The 22160-nt window shown below is 29.4% G+C and overlaps 2 protein-coding genes across 3 annotated transcripts; both read left to right on the forward strand.

The window, feature by feature from the left end:
* Window positions 1–287: 287 nt before the first annotated feature.
* On the forward strand, window positions 288–7339 carry Naa60 (N-alpha-acetyltransferase 60). The gene is made up of 2 exons (XM_076303931.1): window positions 288–652; window positions 3600–7339. The coding sequence occupies exons 1-2, from the start codon at window positions 406–408 to the stop codon at window positions 4175–4177; spliced, it is 825 nt and encodes a 274-aa protein (XP_076160046.1). The 5' UTR covers window positions 288–405; the 3' UTR covers window positions 4178–7339.
* A 1461-nt stretch (window positions 7340–8800) lies between these two features.
* LOC143150018 (eEF1A lysine and N-terminal methyltransferase homolog) lies at window positions 8801–14575 on the forward strand. 2 transcript variants are annotated; one of them, XM_076318013.1, is made up of 9 exons: window positions 8801–8819; window positions 10212–10332; window positions 10448–10570; window positions 11157–11373; window positions 11486–11704; window positions 11910–12169; window positions 12256–12620; window positions 12691–12872; window positions 12955–14575. In XM_076318013.1, the coding sequence occupies exons 2-9, from the start codon at window positions 10241–10243 to the stop codon at window positions 13501–13503; spliced, it is 2007 nt and encodes a 668-aa protein (XP_076174128.1). In that variant the 5' UTR covers window positions 8801–8819; window positions 10212–10240; the 3' UTR covers window positions 13504–14575. The 2 variants fall into 2 exon arrangements, with proteins under 2 accessions (XP_076174128.1, XP_076174120.1); XM_076318005.1 differs by lacking the exon at window positions 8801–8819 and adding an exon at window positions 9539–9992.
* The last annotated feature ends 7585 nt before the right edge of the window (window positions 14576–22160 follow it).

Raw genomic sequence — 22160 nt, forward strand, 5'->3', positions numbered from 1 at the left:
TAAATTTCTTTTTGATTTAGATATTCTGATACACATCCTGTTACAAAATTTGATACACAAGACTTCTCAATTTTTCAATTTCATCAGTATAGAGAAAAATGAATAATGCTTTAGATTAATCATCTCTATAGCATATATGTATATTTAGAGCATTATGTTGTAATCATGTTTTCGAAGTTTATATTAAATCTTGTTTGCGAGAGAGAAAAGAGGGGCTAAAATAAAGAGAAAGTGAGACAGTTGGGGAGAAGTAGTGGGAGAAACAGAAAACGACGAAGAGCGGGGAAGGAAGAGAAACAAAATGTCTGCGGATCTCAATATGTTTACTAGCAAACGTTTACATGCGAGAGATGCTTGACATCGCTCAAGAAATGATTAATGAAATGATAGAAAAACTGTGGCGTGATGGCCGTATCTTTTAATCGATACCTTATTTTACCGGAAATTGAAAAAAGTGAGTTCAAAGTATCTCAAGAAAATAAATATAAATATACGGATGAGAATACTACAAGAAATTCGCCTAATGAACAAAAAACCTCCGTGACACCGGCAACCGTTCCCTTGTGCGTCTTGGGTGATGTCCAATTGCGTTTCCTGTGTCCAGATGATTTGGAGGAAGTACGGGCACTCTGTCAAGATTGGTTCCCTATTGGTATGAAGTTTTTCACAAATTTTAAATTAAATTTTACAAGTTGTACTGTATGAAAAGTAACTTACATTTCCTTCTTAATATAATTAATCCTTTCTGGTTCTATGTTCAGTGTCATTGAACTTAATTAATGTAAGATTTCACTGTTTTTTCTATTAGTCTAACTTCGTGCGTCAAGTAATATTAATATTGAAGTATCAAATTTCAGAAAGTTATTTTATTAGGTACGTAAGTGCATGAAAAATGAACCATTGGAATAGTTAGTATTTAATCGATTGAAAAAAATACAAATCATTGTACTAACTATTTATAAAATTCAACAAATTTTAACTTTTGTATTGAAACATTTGTTATAATCATTTACTATTACAGTTTTTTGTATTAATCAAATGAACTTAAATCTGTAATATTTGTTTGTCCTACAAATTTTATTGTAGTATCTTACAGTATGGATTTTATGGATTTAATTGAATAAAAAGTAATGAATAAATATATTTCCACATATTACTAGTTCTAAATTATTTCTAAAGTGATACTTGTCTATAAAAGTACAAAACAAATACCTTGTTTAGATGATGAATTGTTAAAAATTGATAGTTTACGCTAATATTAATGATACATTTTGAAGAAGTAATGTACGCTAATATTAATGATACATTTTGAAGAAGTAAGCATAGAAAAAGAATTTATATTCTTTTCTTACTTTAACTAACATATTTAATATAGTTATGTGTAATTATTTTCCATTTGTTTATATACCATTTGTAAATAAATTTTAAAACACTTGAACAATTTATTTAGATTTAAAAATGTAAAATACTCATTATATGATATAAGATAATTGTTGTAGAGGACAATTGATATTTAAAAATGATATATAGTTATAGCAGTGTATCTTATTTTGAATGTCTAACAATTACGAATATCAATGTTTGTTGTAAATATAAATTCTTTTATAACTAGAGATATCAATTAAGATATGTTAATAATGCTGTAAATGTTGTATCAATATTTTATTTTATATTTTTTTGTTCAGTTTTTGATTTTAGGTCAAGACAGTATTTTTAGATATATAAGTTACAAAATTAACATACTTTTAAAGTTAATTTCTTTGATTTCATTTTTTGTTCTCTAGCATAAATTTTATTTAAATAAATGTTCAGAATTTTTCTTATATCTTCTGTCTTGCAATACTTTTGAGTTATTACTATTATATATCTTTGTTTATATATTTCATATAAAAGACAAATGATATGTTTTATCTACATTCACAATATTGTTACATTTATGCAAGATGTTCCTAAAATAGATGGTCATATTTTAGGAAAAGTCTACTCATTGTAAGGATAAAAAGGAGTAACATAAATGTATGTCCACAAATATTTCATCTTTCTAAATTATGAACACTTTTCATTTAGGTCAGAGTTTGGCACAAATGCCTATTAAGTTTAAAGTTATAAAAATTGTAACTCTTTTTTTTAGAAAGAGAATTCCATACATTATTAGAAGATTCCAGTTCCACTGGAGATATACAATAAAATATGATGGAGCTCTATCATAATTTAGTTATATTGTTTAACAGTTCCTTAATAATAATTATACAGATTTGTGGATTGACAAAAAAGAATTAATTGTATTGCATGCACATTTTCTCCAATTTAAGTCCTTTGGATTTTTATGATCCTTGTTTATAATAATTTTATCTATGGGATGTCAATGTGAGGTATGTATTGTCAAAAAAGTAAAACATTTTCAGTAATTTCTTTAACAAAGTATTCTCACAAAACTATATCGTAAATAAAAAGTAATTATAACTCAGATAAGAAATGTTTCTATACTTGGGACTTGCATTCTCAAGTCTTACATTTATAAAACACTTTTCATTTTCATAATAAATATAATATTCTTTCAAAATTTGGTCATGTACTTAAGAATATTTTACACAGTACATACATAAAATATAGATGACATAAATATAAAATTTTTATTTTATAAGCTGAATATACCACATAAAGTTACAACCTGCTTTGTTTGAGATTATTAAAGATAATGACAAAATTATTGTTTTAGGAATCTGCAGAGGGTTACTTATATTATAGATAGTGTGTCATTACCTATCTTTGAGGGTGACAAAATATGGTATATTCTTCACTTTTTTAAATAAAATAATTTTTTACATAATCTAAGATTTTAGATGAATAATTCAAAGATAACTTTTTTTATAATTTTATGAACAATTTAATTAATTTAATTAAACATTCTACTTAAAATGAATAGAAAAAACAGTACTTGTCTAATGAAGTCTAATAAAGATATATAATCTGGTGTATATCATGGATAGTTGTGAAACTAATACAAATGTAGTAATAAATGGCTGATACCAAATTTCAAATATTCAGAAGTAAATCGATTATATTTTAAAAAGATGCAACAATAATATATGATGTACAATTCTTTAAAATTAATTTTTGTTGTTTTTGTGTTTAAGTTTATTTATTGAGTAAAATAAATGTATATAATAAATGTCATTGGATTTGGCAGTAGGTATTTAAAAATGTAAACATTAATGTACCATTCTGTTTAAAACCATGGAGGGGCAATTAATTTTTTATTTTAACTAAAATGTGAGTGCTGGTGTATATATTTGTGTATGTGTATGTGTGTATACCAAAAATACAATATTGGAGAGTAAGGAACATTACAATATCATTAAACAATATAGCATGTATTAATTGTAAATAAATATAATAAAACGATTATAAGTAACAGTGAAATTTGTTGTAAAATTATTAAAATAGTACCAGTATGAAAGATTGGACCATAAAGGATTAATAAGTTATTTTTATAGATTATAAAAATGTATGTATTTAAAATTTGTTGTACATGTAGTTATATGTTCTCTTTATAAATTACTTAACTTTAATACAAGTATTAATTTATTTTGTCATAGATTACCCTTATTCGTGGTATGAAGATATAACAAGTTCCTCACGGTTTTATGCACTTGCAGCTGTATATGGTGGAGTAATAATTGGATTTATTGTCGCTGAGATAAAGCCTTATGCCAAACTGAATGCAGAGGACCGTGGTATTTTGTCTTCGAGTTTAGGAAAAGATTGTTTAGTAGGTTATATTCTTAGCTTAGGGGTACGTCGTGCATATAGAAGAAATGGAATTGCTTCATTATTGTTGGAACAATTACTAGCACATGTTACTGCTCCAGAACGATCTTCCGTAAAAGCAGTCTTCCTACATGTACTGTCTAGCAATTCACCTGCCATTTTGTTTTACCAGAGATGTCATTTTCGATTACATAGTTTTTTACCATACTATTATTCAATTCGTGGCAAATGTAAAGCTGGTTTTACATATGTCCTTTATGTCAATGGAGGACATGTGCCATGGGGTATGTGGGATTGGTTGCGTCATATAGCAAGTGCAATGGCTAGTCTTGGACCATGCAGAGTTCCACGGTGGATTTGGCAACGGCTTCTTTGGGCTACTACTATTCTTTCATATCACAGATGATACATTTTGACAAATACCAATGTTAAACCAAATACTTGTTTTTCTTTTATTTTTTAAAACGTGCATGTATCTGCTAATTGGATGTTATGCCTACTCAAGCAATAAAATTATTAGCTTCATAATTGTTTTCAAAGTTTTATGAATTAAGTAGTTGTAAAAAATAATTTATCATTAAAATGACAATACTTGAATCAACAAGTATCAATTCATACTCAGTTGGTAATAATATGAGTGAACAGTTCTATTATAGTTTGTCTTTTGAAAATTATAAACTGAAGCTTTGTGATTCTTTCACCATGGATCATATTAAATGATCTACTTAATATTTAAGCTAAACAATAGAAACATAAGAAATAAATTGTTTAACTGCCAGGGCATTTGATCAGTTCAAAATAACTCTAAATAAAAATTCTTTTGTGTATGATGTACCATAATCTCCATAAAAGAATTCATATTTTTCTTGATTATATATGTAAAAGTTTAGAAGAACTGGAGTAAATTGCAAAGTAAAATGAAACACCGGTGATGGGCTAGAGCTTCTTGGACAAATTTTTTTGTAAGAATAAAACCTCCTGGTTTATTCCTGAATTTGTGGAATTTCTACTCTGTCGTTATTATCTAGAAGTTTTATGCCGGTTAGCTTCGGTGAGTTTCAAATCCTGGAACCTACAACTGTTACTGTAGCCTATCTTACCACAGCAGTAGCTCTCTTTGCTTTCTATTTTATTAATCCCTGCACTATTTTGCTTCTAGTATGGGCTTATCTTTAGTCAGAATAATTGAACTCTTAAATAATTTGGTCCACTATGTTGGCTGCCATTTTTTGTTCCTTTAAGGAGGATTCTTCAAATATGTTTCCATAATAAGTTAATGATTCATTAAACCATACTGTATTTCATGTGTTTTGTTCTTTTCTAAGGTCTTTGGTAGGTACTCATTCTGTTTAATATACGACTCTACTACTTATCTACTTCCTGAACTGATAGAAAATATTTTTTTCCACCTCATTCATATATCTTCTCCTTATTTAGATTCTGCCCAATTTTTTTTTGTGACAAGTATTGGTTTCTATGGTTACAATAATTGCTAGCAGACTATAGGACTGTCAATGAAACTTAGCAATGTTCTTTCCCTGATTATTGCATTATTCTATATTACTTGTTAGTGCTTCTTGTGGTTAGGGATTTGCAGTTCCAGAACCACATCATTCACCACTAGTTTAGATACTACTGAGGGTACATTATCTAAGTCTGACAGACATGTCATCATCAATTTTGACTAGGAAGAGCTACTAGTCACAGTGGTACTTGATATACAAGTGTTGAAGTTGATTTATCCCACTCAGCTTCTTTCACTGCACATACAAGAAAGTAATCATGTTCTTTGATGATTTGAAGAAGCAATCATGTTGCATATTGATGATATTTGATAAACAATTATTTTGTTAATATTTTACTATTCGTTAAATGATACTAATGTGTTGATTAAACTTTGTTTCGTTATTCCCGAAATACTTTCTTAACTGTGAAGAGTGTCTGTATGTTACAATTATCGATGGCAAATATATTCATATTTTTTAATATTTTGAATCTGTTAATGATTTTGTTAAAATTAATAGTATTGTCTAATAATTTAACTATTACTCGATCATTTTTATATTCATGCGTTTCCAAACGCAACATTTTATCGTCATACCGCTTTTACAAATATTCTATATTCGAATTGAATCGTGATATAGAATTTTAATTTTATATTTTACACGGCCTTACGCAGGTTCAATACTAGACCGAACCAAACGTCTAAACTTATTTATCTCATGCACATGTCACGATATATCATTACATGAGTTTTCAATTATGTTTGTTTCTATATCTTATCTTTAGAAAAGATTTCGAAAGCATCACATTTACGATACTATAAATATTCCTTAGTATGTAGGCGAAATTAGCATTTTTATAATTTCTTCCTGACCCATTTATTAACAGTAAAACGAGTAAATTGTAATGTATTATTACAATTCAAGTCCAATCTGTTGAAAAATAAACAGAAAATTTCTCCTTTTCTATATGTATGTGAAGCTGGATGGGATTTAATCTCAATCTTCGCTAAAATGATTCAATATTGTGCTCTTGATTTTATCCAATTGGTCCGTGTAGTCGGGAAATGTTATCTTTACATGGTTTATAACGCTTACGATAGTGAATCGGGTAAATCGCATCAGGGATATTAGGTGCGTGTAAATTTTCGATTTTGCTATAAGATATTTAATATTAGTGTTTGTTTTAAATTATTTCGGGATTTTCAGATTAATGAAGATATATTAATTTACATAGGAAATAAAAAGTAACATAGTAATAAGATATAAATAAATATTTGTAATGTTTTCCGATTTAAACACTGCCTTTAACTTTTTTTTAATCTTTGACAATTTATGACCAAATTGTATCTTATTTTGATATTATGAATAACAGTAAAATATTTAAAAAGAAAAATTTAGATATATTATACTACCTTGAATATCTTTGATAATACTGCTTTTTAATGATCACATTTTATAGTTTGAAAACATAAAGAATGTTATTAGATATCAAGCAAGGATGGATAGTATACATCACAAGTTTTATATCTTATCACTTTATAATATAATTATGTATAAACAAGTTTATTACAAGTAAATTGAAATGTGCAATGTATGCATATTCTTTCATACTTTACAAATTTTATATTGTATAAATGTTGTAAAAGGGGTTATTTTTGGGTAAGGAATTAAAGGAGATTTACATGGAAAAGTTAGACCAAAGCTTTACAAGCTAAAAAGAAACTTAGTTTGAATGAAAGTTACATAGAAATAACAGTATTTTCCATGGTGATAGAACGAATTGAAGTATATTTGCTTCTCGATTAAGGCTGTGCATGTATTCTTTAATTGAATATAATCTAACATCTTGTTTGTGTCTCGTCTTTATTAATTGTTCAAAACCAATAGCATTATTTATACCTGTATATTCAGATAGAAAAAGCTTTTGTATTAATGATATATAAGTACATGAATGTGAGTTATGAATGCGTGTGCCTATTCTTTATATATAATGTACATATATATGAAATGTATCAAAGTAGTTGTACATACTAATGTATTGACTTTGTTTGTAATAAATTGACATGTTATAATCTTCATGTACTATCGGTCATTATTTGTATAAAAACGTATACAAATTTCATTATAATATTTCATAAAGTTTTAATTAAAATAACGATTTTTAATGAACTTAATATACAATGTGTAAAGAACGAGATTCCAAAATAGTGTATTATGATATATTGGAATTAGATTAGATATAAGTGTTCTCGATAAAAATATTACATAATAAACATAACAAGACTGGTTATTTGATAATAATATGAAATTGTTAATAAATTTTTATATTTAGAACATTTTGATTTAAGACTAGTTACGTCGCAAAAATGGTTACATTTATAGTTCCTCATAATCGAATGACAAAATAAATTGATTGAACTAGTTAATATTAATAAAATGCGCATGATTTTAATCACACCTAATTTAATTGCAGTTACAAACTCTATTACTAATTGTAATTAAAAGAATGCTTTTTGATGTTTCATACACTTCTACACACTTTTCTTTAAGGATATGTAACCGTTTTTTAGAAGGGGAGGGAAGGAATGCAATTTATTTTTTAACACATTCTAAGTGTTTCGGGTTTTAGGAATGTCGCTGTAAAATATTGAAAAATTTCAAAATTACTCGAGTTACACAGTGTCTAGACAATCGCTTCATGGGGAATTCCCGTGCGCCACGTAGAAGTACGTAAAATGTTTCAATCGTCACTGGGTCCTTCCAATTATTATAATATACTTTATTTTTTTTTTTCTGGCTCATCGTTCAATTGGAAAATTTTTGTAAGAGGTGTTTAATGTAGTATACAATAGGAAACGAAGCAGACATGCGTTTTTAATCGAAATGTCAATAGAGTGTAATAAGACGTAACGTATATGGACTCGTGTTCTTCGATAAATAAAGTTTTTGATATTAATCGAGATTTAGTGATTGTGATACAACTTTTAGAAATTGGGGAAAAAGAAGATAAATTGTGGTTTTATGGATCTTGGGCAAGGACTTTCTAAGACAGCATTTTTCTTGTGTTCAAAAAACATTTTCTATGTGTCTAAATTCATGTATGAAATGGTGGTGAAAGAAATTATCGAGGACTAGAAAGAGCTCCGCAGCAGATTAATTTTTATTAAATTTAACTATATTAGGACTGATACATGGAAAAAAAGAAACTTCAAAACAGTAATAAAATTAATTTTGTATCAATCTTGTAATATTTGGAAACACTTCTGAGATCGAAGAGTATGATAAGTGGCTGAAAAGTTACCAGAATAAATATGGTAATACTCATACGAGTAGAGCTGACAAAATGGGAAACGATATTATGCTGAAAATGTTTGTGATCAGAGAAAAATCATGGAGTGAAGACAAGACATGCATGTCCGTTGGCGATGGAAATAGCAAGGCATTCAAAGCTGTTCTGGGTTTGAATCTATTGACGATAAACCTATTGTTTAGAAGAAAGAATATGTTGACCATATCCAATATTCGAAAATTGCATTTTGCAAGGTCGCAATTTTGTTAAAAATTATTCTAATTCTTTAATTCTAATACATATGGTAGCGGCACTCGTACAATTGAATTTAAAATTTGCTTTAACTGTTTTAAACGACCAGGTGTATCGCAATATCAATTTATGCAATGCGACAAAATCGTTTTCTTTTTTTAAATAGTGTTGCAAGCAAAAACTTTATTCTGTATATTTAATTTCTTTTTTTATAGGGAATTGCCCCTTGTTTAGCTTTGCGATTGCAGACTCTCTATAGAAGAGTGTAATATAACGTCTAAAGTGAAATGTACACTGAAAATGGAATTCTAAACTAAAACCAGTCACAGATGATTATAAATGGTGATGATCAAATTTAGTTCTAATGAGAATAGGCGATGTTGCCAACTCGGGGAATTTGTTCCATTATGTTGCCACAATGAAAAGTGTACACAAGAGTGGACAGGTCTTTCTCCTGTTACCTAGTGATAAATCTAGATTAATCAAGTCCCGAAGTTAGTTACATTTAGAAGCTATTTTCTTTTCTGTAATTTTGAAATGATAAAAACAGTATTGTGTAAATAGAAAAAAATTCATATAAGTAAATACACATTAATATTTGCAAATTTATTGTAAATGGAATTTTTTTATTAAATAGTTTGAAATTCTCATCGACTTTTTTATTGCGAAATTTTCCCCATATAAAACTATGTATATGCAATGTTTTTTTACTATATAGTACTGTTTTAACAGTTCTGCTATTGCGTAATGGAATAAATCTTGGATTCCAAACTGGATAACGCTAAAATAATAACATTTTTACTCAACAATAACAATTGTATTTGTAACTATGCGCAACGCATTTAAAGTATACTCGTGTCATCGTATCCACTCTTGTCTACACTTTTCATCGTGATCGCATAGTGGCATAAATTTTCCTACTCGAAAAGTTAAAAATTCTGCTTTTAGTGTAGCTTTTACTTTAGTCGTACATTATATTTGTTTATACATATATATCCACCCAAAATGCGCTCTTAGCAGAACGTTTACTCTTTAGATTTGAATATAACAATTTTGAATTTGATACAGAATATTTTTACATTTATGTCCATTTGTAAATAAGTTTGTACGCGTAATAAAGGCTACTGACATGATATAGTTTTTGGTTTAACTATTGTAATATTACAATTAATGCTGTGAGTAAAATATGTATGTGCAATTAATGACTTTTAAGTAAAATGCAACATTGATACAATTTAATGTAATTTAACTCTTTAAATTTCTAATTAAAGTATAACATAAAATAAAGTAATGTTGAATTTACCTATGTAATTTGATATGTATATCAACATGTGTTAACCTAATTCTATAAGTGTAGTAATAATAAAAGACTTAAAATAATTATATGTTATCAGGTTTATAATTATATTTGAAAGTTGAAATTATGAATTTGTTACCGAAAACACACGAAGAATTTAGTCAAGTCGAGTATTGGAATACATTTTTCAAGAAACGTGGTAAAAAACATTTTGAATGGTATATACTGTTTATGAATATTAATATAAATTTTATAATATCAATATTAATAAAAATCTTAATGTATTATGAATTTAGTTTCTTGTCAATACATAGTATTTATATTGGTATTTAGGTATGGAGAATACCCAGAATTATGCAGTATTCTCTTGAAATACATCAAAATAAAAGATAATATTTTGATTGTTGGCTGTGGTAATTCTACAGTTAGTATGTGTTTATATGATGTTGGTTACAGGTGAGTTGGTTGTTGTACATAAAAATGAATTTCTATATAGTGGATGTAAAAAGTATTCATACAGCAGTCAATTTCAACAAAAGCATTATAGAACTTTGTTTATTACAAAAAAAATATCAACAAAGACATGTATACATATTAGAAATCTTAAGAACAAATTTCATTAAAAATAAATTGTTTATTTATATTTTCTATGTAAATATTAACAAAAGTCTTGAATATGGTTGAAAATGTACAAGTAATAACTATTCGTACATTTCCTGTTTCATAACATTTTATGTCTAATAATTATAAGGTAATCAAAGGAATGTCAACATAATTATCATTAGAATATCTAGAGGCATTTGTTCTTGAGGTTTCTAAGAATATGTATGTATGTTTCTGTTGATATATTTTTGGTAGTAAACAAAGTTCTATAAAGTTTTTTTTAGATTGACCGATGTACGAATACTTTTTACACCCACAGTAGCTGTAATCAGAATCTATTGCAGAGGAACCATCTGAGGCAGTTTATCTAAGTTTCACATTTACAAAAGCCTTAAATTTATATAAATTTATTTCTAATTGTATTTATTTCTAATTGTAGAAATATTACTAATATTGATATATCACATATTGTTATTAAACAAATGTGTGATATTAATGTATCTGTAAGACCAGATTTAATTTATGAGCAAATGGATGCTACACAAATGACATATTCAAGTGATACATTTAGTGTTATTTTGGATAAAGGTACTTTGGATGCTCTTATGCCAGATACTAAGGAAGGAACAGTATCTACAGTCAATAGATATTTTAAGGTAAATTCATATATATTGAATAATAGAGTTCAACATTAAATAAATAGAAAACTAAATTTTTCTTCTACTTATGATGTGTATTATATAGTATACCATGAATTATTTATTTCAGGAAATCACAAAAGTTTTGCGTAATGGTGGTAGATACATTTGTATCTCTTTATTACAAGAACACATATTAAAGGAACTTCTATCTTATTTTCCAAATGTTGGGTTCATGTTTCGTATAGTACGATGCCATGAGGCAGAAGCAAAAGCACGAATTGAAGAAGGAAGTGTGATACCAATCTTTGTTGTAATTGCCACAAAAGTTACAAATTTATCACAAACTGTAAGAATTGTACTATTATTAATAATTTGTTTTAAGTGGACATTTTTTTTTAAATATTACACGTTATGAGAAATACATCTAGAACATATTTATAACTATTTTAAAATAACTATCATAAATTAATATAATAATTTAATAATGTAAATAATCGATTTTGTTTTGTTCAATGGTTCTTTTGAAAGAATATAGTTTCTAATTACGATAGGTTCTGGAAGTAGCATTGTTCGATGGTCCTCCAAAACGATTGTCATCAGCAAATGAGGTAATATCTGCTGTACTGTCAGCGCAACAGTCAGCATTGATATGTAACAGTTTACAAAAACGCAGTGTGGCCGACATTGGAGAAATATCATTAGATTTACATCGTCCTGATGACAATCAGCCACGCTATACAGTTTATGTTCTAGATCGGCCTAAAATACAAGGCACAAAAACATATGCAGCATTTATAGTACCACAAGGGAAGTAAGTTTGTGTTTATTTCAGATAAATATTGAACAATGATAAATATTTACATGTAACATAGTTTTTAAAACCTTTTATTATCCTAGGGAAACAGATTGGTTATTTAGTACAAAAGAAGGGAGGCAACAAGTTCTTAAGAGTGCGCAACGCGATAGACTTGCAATTGTTACATTACGTAGGGATCACAAATTTGAAAGCTGGGATGATGTAAAAAGTGAACTTGAAGATTGTATTTTGAATTTAGCTCCGGAAGGTTTGTCTGGTAAAAATGATATTCCATTCCTATCATTGGGTTCAGATGTAGGAGTAAGAATTACATGCTATAAAGGAAAAAGTGACCTTAGTGGCCTTTTTGTTGTCGAGGAGGTCGAAAGAGATGGTTACGAGTTTCGGAGATTAGTGTTTTTAAACAATCCTTATGTTATTCAAAGCGAAGCTCGTCTTAAACAAGGTATTGAATTTTGTTACTGTAATTATTCCATTATTTTAAAATGCTTTTAGCCCATAAGTAATTTTTCCAGCTAAATCAAGACGTGGCAAAATGAAGAAAGTTATTGATCCAGGTTTCTTAGCATGTGATCATCATTTATACATGAGTATTGGTGTTAGTGCTGCAATAAATTCTAAAGAATATGATGAAATCATGATTGTGGGATTAGGTGGAGGAAATCTATGTACATTTTTGTACAATTGCTTTCCTAAAGTATGTACATAATACTTAATATTATTATTGACAGTATTACAAATTGAAATATTTGATAGAATATATATTTATATTTCCACAGTTGAAAATTATTGCAGTTGAAATTGATGAAATAATGCTAAAAATTGCTACTGACTATTTTGGTTTAATTCTTGACAACAGAATGAAGGTTGAAATTGCAGATGGAATTCGATTTATCAAAGACAATGCAGTGAATGGACAAAAATACAAAGCTATACTTTTTGACGTAGATAGTAAAGATACTACAGTTGGAATAAGTTGTCCACCTAAACAATTTCTAGAAATGGCTATTATAAAATCAGTTTCGGAATCTTTAACAAATGATGGTCTTTTTATTTTAAATTTAGTTAGCCGAGATCAAAGTATTAAGAAAAAAGTGAAGAATGATTTGAAGTTTGTATTTAAATCTATAGCGTGTTATTCCGTGCAAGACGAAGTAAACGAAATTATTATATGCTCCATAAATGAAAATGATTCTACTGAATGGAAGAACAAATTAAAATCAGCTGCAACAAACTTAAATGAACAAGTGGCTGTGAGAAAATTATTAAGTAGTGCAGACATATTTGATTTATCATCTTTTATGAAAAATCTTTCTGTTGAATCTTAATTGAAAAGTGTTTATATAAGAATTATAGTTGAATTAAAATCAATTGGTAATTCAAGGTGATTTTTCTAATTGTGAATTACATTTTTCCTAATTTTAAGATATGTCAATTTGTTTCTCTGTTTGAGATATAAACGCCTGAAAGAATGTGGGTTAATTAAATGTTAATGTGAGGAAAATGGCCTTACACCGAATAACTTCGTTATGACTATTGTATAGTACTTGTACATATATATATATTTTCCTTTTTTGACATTTTGAGGGAGGCTGGGAGCTAAACGCGTGCAAAGTTAACATGCGACAATCGACTGTGAATAGTGTTCATTTATGTATGTGACGATTTTCATAAATTATGTAAATATAAATAAAATTGAAATTTTTTATTATACACATAATTATGAGAATAAAAATTTCCGTAATCCGTAATCAATAATTATACCACGGTTTTAGATTATACTGTCTGCGTCATTTTTAAGCATGAGTATTTCTTTAATTGTATTTTTTGTAGCAAATGCTTATATTTACCTTTGTATAATATATATTGAATGAAATGTTGTGTTAAAATGTGCAAATTTTTATATAAACGAATACAGAGCAAAACAATGATGTAAAAACTTGAAGTAAATGATACTATTAGAAAATGATGGATTGAAAGGTACACAGATAGTATGAATTAAAGTGCTGGTTACCGGTTACCGGTTATCGGTTATCGGTTACTGATTATTAACAGAGTAACGTACGTATTACGTTGCAATTCGTACTAGTGAACAGTGTGCGATACAATAATTTTATGCGCATCTTTTCTCGCGCACACGTACACTTAGGAAGGGTTAGTTCCGTAGCGGCGACTGATGCTGTGTAGTGTGGTTAGATAATGTTTGGCTAATTTTGTAAATGACTTTTAAGCCTGCACGAAACGTTTTTACATTATACAGATAGACTACTTTCACAGGTATCTGAAGACAGTGGCCGAGTTTTTTTCTGCGAAATACAATATTTTGTTTGCCTTCGGTAAATTTGATATGATATTTGAACTAATAGCTTTACAGACATTAAAGTTTTAGGATGTACGTAAAACAACTCAATAAATGTATAAATTAGGCAAATATTCTCAATCCACGTATCTAATAGTCAGTATATTATATCGTTTTCATAAGGTTCTTATTAATTCGTTTTCTTTTGAAAAAAGTTGGTGGATAGTCATTCTTATCGATAGGTGGAGAGTTAAAACTTCTAACTTTCGATTTATAATGTTACACGATTGTCTTGCAGATAAACTTACATATTCGTCATTCAATTTGGTATAAAATTGTTACAAGTAAGAATCTAAATAAACGTTTACATTTCATTATTATTGCAATCCAATATTGAACATATTTGTTAATTTTAATAGTTCACTTTAAAACAGTGGAATTTGTAATGTGATTTTGTTAAGCTAAGTTTTTTTTTTGTTGTTCAGTATGTTGACGAGACGTAACCTATATGAAATTATCTCTTTAACTTCGTAATGCATGCATATGTAGGTAAGCAGGATCGTGGTAACATATCGTTAAAGCGATGAACAACGCGAGTTATCCTTCTTTTCACAATCAATAATGACCTACTTTGTTAGTTAGAATATTATTCTACGGTCTTTATTTCAGATTTTTATAAAATAGGTTCATTATTAATAATATTAAAATGTAGTGTTGATCAAACTCAGAGTTCACAGTGGTTAATATTATTCCATATATTATTTATTTCGTATAATTTGAATTTTTGAACCAACGAAATTGCATATTCGATTGTTCGCTATTAAAACTGAGAACGGTAAGTGGATGAAATGTTTTCTCTGAAAAATCGCAATCGTGTCAACAGTGTTCAAATTACGCGGGTCAATTCGTTACGGGCGAATCGCAATAAACAGCTTTAGTCCTGCTGGTGTTTTCACTCGGTCAAATACCAACCAGCGAAAGTCCGTACGCGACCGTTGGCTCTTAATTAATAAATGATCATTCTAAGATGAATGCTCAGCGAAGCCAGCATCGTTACTCGTTAAGCTAAAGCTTAAACTCGGTGTGTCATTCGTTACATTAACGTCTCATTATCCGGTGAAAGTTCGTCGTTACACATTTTTTCTCAGTCTCTGAAAGTAAAGCCCACCTGCTGCTTTTGCCTCACAATAAGCCGAAATTATTCTAAAATTTGCTTCTCTTGTCCACCATTTCAGCGTCCCCAATCGTTTCGTCGCGAACAGTTTCCGTTTAATACGAAATTAATAAACAACGCAATAATTAGGTAACGCGGGAATCGATCCGATGGTGAATCTTTAAAATTGTACCGACTTTGAGAACACCTTAGATTCGTAAACGATTTCAAGGATTTTTTTCTACGAATTTTTGTTAGAAATAATGTGTTTCTAATATTTGGTGTAAAGTGAATGTATGCTCGAACGCCGTAATTATATTTTTGTGAAAAAATAGATCGTCGAGTATACGTAATTATTTTATATCGAATACACGTAGGAACGAGTGGACAAAAATTCAAATTATACGAAATAAATAATATTTGGAATTTCGGTGGTGAGTTCGACACACAAAGGTAATAAAAAAAAAAAGAGTTCACGTGGACGATGGTTCGATTTTTTCCTTTCGAATTGGGAATTTAATTCATTTTTGTATTTAAATCGTTTTCGTTGCAAACAGAGCTGGTACGACTGATTCCACACAGCTGTTTTACATTATCGACGGTTTACAACTCATGCGTAAACTTACGGATTGTTTGTAAATGCTTTCGTGATATTTTAAATATAAATCATATCCATTTGTTTTTTGGTTAATAAAAGTAACTTCCTAACGAATCACGTGTCCGATATAGAGCTTAGATTAGTCGAATAATTTAATATCCAAATTTTCTGTAAGTTTTGAATCTTTGCGACTGAACTTTGAATATCCGAGTGGTCGAATATTGTTATTAAAAAGGAACAATGAATTTGAGAAATTTTATCCGTATTCTACATCTTATTATTCAAATACTATGAATATTCTGTCGTTAGTTTCTTACAAGACACCTTTAGTTTCTTACAGATTAGAAATTTTCTAATTCCAGATAATTGTTTATGAAGATATATCTACTATCAAATAGCCTATCTCATTTATCCAGGAAAAACGATTTCTAGCGACATCTATCTTTTGGTTAGAATAAGACTTTGCAACGATTTCTTTTCTATATAATCTTAAAAGTATGTATTACCAATATATTAATTAATAATATCGTTATAACGTATGTTTTTCACGAACAAATTGTAAACTGTACTCCTCTTTATAGTAACATTTTAATACACCGGTTAAAGTATTTAATTTCTGCTGTTTGAGAATTCGGTGTCTTCTTTATCGACTGGGTACTAGTTGTTTCACGGTTGACACGTTAGATGTCGCTCTACGAAGGCGCGACGTAGAGCGCAGAATCATTCTAATGTCGATCTTAAGCCAGTGTTTCAAAGATTTGACGCTTTGAAATAGCAATGTGTAAAACTTAAGTCTTCGAAGCTTCGTAGCTCGACCTTAAATGTTGAGATTTTTGAGACTAACATTATATGAAGCTTTAAAATTGAGTTCTCGGTGTTGGTGACAAATTGCGGAAAGAAATTAACAATAATTCTATGATACTTGTTAGTCATTTTCTAAAAAATATAGATTGCGAATTCAAATACACGGAAGCTCGAATCGTTGAATAACTTAGTCCGTTTCTTCTTTTTGTAATTGCCAGCTTTCGAAAATGATCGTTCGTTGAGAACAATCGTGAGTATCGATAAAATATCGAAGTTCGACTTCAATTTTGGGAAACAAACGTAGAAAAAGAATCGTTCTCAAATCCAGAAGATTTCGATATAATTCGTGCGTCATAAGCACGAAACTTCGAGCTTAGAGACCGAAGCGTTAAGGATTTTAACTTTCATAGTTCGAGCTTTAAGACTCGATCGAGCGTTAAGAATTTTTTAGCTTTTATAGTTCGAACTTCAAGAGTCGAGTGTTAAGGATTTTTTAGCTTTTATAGTTCAAGCTTCAAGGTTTAAGCGTTAAAAATTTTAGTTTTCATAGTTCGAGCTTCGAGATTCGAGCGTCAAAGATTTTTTAGCTTTCATAGTTCGAGCTTCGAGATTCGAGCGTCAAAGATTTTTTAACTTTCATAGTTCGAGCTTTGAGACTCGAGCGTTAAGGATTCTAGCTTTCATAGTTCGAGCTTTGAGATTCGAGTGTTAAGAATTTTTTAGCTTTTATAGTTCGAGCTTTGAGATTCGAGTGTTAAGGATTTTTTAGCTTTCATAGTTCGAGCTTTGAGATTCGAGCGTCAAAGATTTTTTAGCTTTCATAGTTCGAGCTTCGAGATTCGAGCGTCAAAGATTTTTTAACTTTCATAGTTCGAGCTTTGAGACTCGAGCGTTAAGGATTCAAGCTTTCATAGTTCGAGCTTTGAGATTCGAGTGTTAAGAATTTTTTAGCTTTCATAGTTCGAGCTTTGAGATTCGAGCGTCAAAGATTTTTTAGCTTTCATAGTTCGAGCTTCGAGATTCGAGCGTCAAAGATTTTTTAACTTTCATAGTTCGAGCTTTGAGACTCGAGCGTTAAGGATTCTAGCTTTCATAGTTCGAGCTTTGAGATTCGAGCGTTAAGGATTCTAGCTTTCATAGTTTGAGCTTTGAGATTCGAGTGTTAAGAATTTTTTAACTTTTATAGTTCGAGCTTTGAGATTCGAGTGTCAAAGATTTTTTAGCTTTCATAGTTCGAGCTTTGAGATTCGAGTGTTAAGGATTTTTTAGCTTTCATAGTTCGAGCTTTGAGATTCGAGTGTTAAGAATTTTTTAGCTTTTATAGTTCGAGCTTTGAGATTCGAGCGTTAAGGATTTCTTAACTTTTATAGTTTGAGCTTCAAGACTCTTCCGTCAACTTTCGTAATACGAGAATTGACTCCAGATGAGACACTACAGTTAAAGTTTAGAATAAAAATAAAGGAAAAAATTATAAATAAAAAGTTACACAAATAGAACTTTTCTGTTTCTTATTTCTCCTACAGAGAGAGAGAGAGAGAGAGAACCAGCTTTCAACAAAATGTTACTAAATGTTATTAGTAACAAAAATTGTTATTACCGTTATCGGCAAACATTTGCTCGTACGATAAAAAGAATTGAATATCTTTCGCCTACTTCTTCAAGTATACCTTAGCCCAACGAAACAACGAACTATTTTTATTATATCAAAATTTTAAGATTCAATTTCAAGATAAAAAATTCCAAACTCGATCGTGATATAATATAAATACAAACACTTGAATTCTTAGTATTGTATGCGAGTAATTGTCGATCGTTTCGATTGGATCGACCGTGTTCAACGTTTGGAAATTTTCCTATGAAAATTTTCAGTCTCGCGGATTAAGCGTTATTTACTCGGGTCCGCGTTAGTTTCGAAGAAAAATAAACAGGGGTGCGATATCAGTCCATGCTATTAGCACGACAAAACACCCAAGTTGGTCTCTTGATTTCCACCTTAATACTTACATATTGTGTGGATTTCTGTACAATTCATTAGTCGTTCATTGTCCGAATTTATGTGTAAGGGTTTCGGGACGCGTCTTCGAAGCGTCCATCTTAAAATCGACGTCAAGCTGGCCAAGTTCTCTTTTATGGTAATCAGGGACTCTTTGGAAAGTGAAATTCGGTCTATTAAATGCACCAGGACGTCGTACGGTTAACAATATTCGAATGTGTCGTTAATGGGCTTTTTGTCAGTTTCAGAGTTCGAAAATGACCGGTTCAATCAGAATAATTTGCATAGAAGATTTCGTTTACCTGTAGTCTCGCTCCGAATGTCTACTACGAAGAGTTTTTTTTTTTATACATTTTATTATTTATTCTTAGCATTAATTACGTATTTTAACGTTTGAACGATTTTATTTCTGTCTCCTCATATAATGAACAATTATTCCACTAGAACGATGTAATATAGCATAAAGATGTATGTAAAAGAAAATCAATATATATGTACAAATGTCTGCGATATATAAATCATAGTAATTTTCAACGGTTATATATAACAAAACACACTAATCTACAGAAAGTTATTAGTCACGAATGGTAAAATTGTGTGAGAAATTTGGTTAAATGAACGTCGAAGAAAACAGTATTAACTGTATATATTAAACAATATTTAGGACCAAGATAAATTTATAGAACCAACAAATGTAACAATTTACATCGCGTAAGATGAAAAGTATGCACGTGCACGAAATGGTTAAACGAAAGTACAAAGAGAATGTTGCAAAAGTTACCAACAAAGATCAGGATACGTATTGTTGATTATAAATAATAGACGAAAGAAATCGTACGCGAAAGTATCGTTAAAGGCTGGAATTATTTACAACGATCGGTTGTAAATGTGTACAATTGAACGAAATATTATGTCAAGTTGCGAAAGATGAACTGTAATAACGTGTGTACGGTGTGGCGTAGTGTAAATATTGTTTAAAAATAATATTCCGCTTCTTTATCGACTGGTAACATTTAGTTAAAATTTACAAACGAAAAAACTGGGGGAATTTAAGTAAATCGAATGAAAAAAATTCATTCGATGATACAAATACAAATTTACAAATATACCTGAACGATAATCCCTTTGTGTCGATCGAGGGATTCGAAGATATTTTAAACGGGGTACACGATTGTGTATTGACCAATCCTGGGATAGGTTTTATTTCACGTGTTATTTCAAATTCCTCGAAACTCGAAATTCTAATCAACGCCTATTATATTACACGTGTACTACCGTAATGGGGTTTGGTTTTTAAAAAGTCAATTCTACGTCGAACTTCTGTGCTTTCATCGTTATAGGTGTCCGTGGCATTCAAAGGGTGTCGTCATTTCCATTTTTTTCTCCCGGTTCGGTTTTCAAAATCTACATACCATTCTAAGACCTTTCGAGCTTTTATTATGATAATCGTATTGCCTTCTCGTTAACGTGGACCCGGTTTCGCTTCGGTCGATTCGTGACCCGTTGTATTCGAATCGCTTCAAATTCTAATAACAAAATTAACCAAATATCTACACGAATAAATTTTAGTGCAAACTTGTAAATAGCAGAATATTTATACGCTAAATAAGGACCATTAAAGTTCTTTCTTTGCACGTTAATTTTTTACTATTCTTCTAATCTTTGAAATTAAATTTTAGTAACAAGATTGACCAAATATCTATACGAATCAATTTTAATGCAAACTTGTAAATAGCAGAATATTTATACGCTAAATAAGGACCGATTAAAGTTCTTTCCAAATTTTCTTTACGCGTTAATTTTTGACTATTTTTCTAAACTTTGAAATTAAATTTTAGTAACAAGATTGACCAAATATCTATACGAATCAATTTTAATGCAAACTTGTAAATAGCAGAATATTTATACGCTAAATAAGGACCGATTAAAGTTCTTTCCAAATTTTCTTTACGCGTTAATTTTTGACTATTTTTCTAAACTTTGAAATTAAATTTTAGTAACAAGATTGACCAAATATCTGTACGAATCAATTTTAGTGCAAACTTGTAAATACCAGAATATTTATACGCTAAATAAGGACCGATTAAAGTTCTTTTCAAGTTTTCTTTGCACGTTAATTTTTTACTATTCTTCTAATCTTTGTAATCAAATTTTAGTAACAAGATTAACCAAATATCTGTACGAATAAATTTTAGTGCAAACTTGTAAATACTAGAATATTTATACGCTAAATAAGGACCGATTAAAGTTCTTTCCAAGTTTTCTTTGCACGTTAATTTTTTACTATTCTTCTAATCTTTGTAATCAAATTTTAGTAACAAGATTAACCAAATATCTATACGAATAAATTTTAATGCAAACTTGTAAATAGCAGAATATATATACGCTAAATAATGACCGATTCAAAGTTAAAATTTTATTTTGTCTTGGTTAATTACATTAACCGCTTTCTATAGTAATTCGATAGTTTTGCAATAATAAAACAAAAATGTATGAAAGTGTACCGAAAATGCTCGTTTTATACTCTCGGATACAAAGAAATTTATATTGAAAGATAAAGTTCTTTCCAAGTTTCATTTGCCCGTTATTTTTACTATTATTCTAATCTTTGTAATCAGGATAAGTATACTTACATAATCGATTAAGAGAATTCTTAATACGCTCGTGTATGTGGTAATGCGAGACCATACACCTCGCATATCTTATAAATCAGAAGAGCAGAAGGTTGGTTTGTATTTTATTTATAAAACGATGCTGATTTCACGAAATATCTCTGTTAAGAGAAAGTAATAATAATAATAATAATAATACACATACGTACATAAATCGACAAAGGTACATTCCTCGCATACGGAATGAGCCACTTCGGTTGGTCACGTCGAATAATTTTTAAACAGCGCGAGTACATAAAAAATGGTCGTATTACTTTAAATTTTCAACGTAAGTCACTTTCAATTTTTTTAAGCGGAGCATTCAACTTTTTATGGAACAATTCGAAAGAATGCTAAATTCGTTGTAAGCAGGTATCGCGTTTCGTTTGTTTTGAACCTGATAATTAGCGAGATATAGAGTTGTTGCATACGAAATACTTCGGAAACGTGTCAATTTTGTCAATAAAGAGAGTTTCAGTGCCAATGT

Source organism: Ptiloglossa arizonensis, chromosome 1 (assembly GCF_051014685.1).
Source record: "Ptiloglossa arizonensis isolate GNS036 chromosome 1, iyPtiAriz1_principal, whole genome shotgun sequence".
In the NCBI taxonomy this organism is placed as follows: domain Eukaryota; kingdom Metazoa; phylum Arthropoda; class Insecta; order Hymenoptera; family Colletidae; genus Ptiloglossa; species Ptiloglossa arizonensis.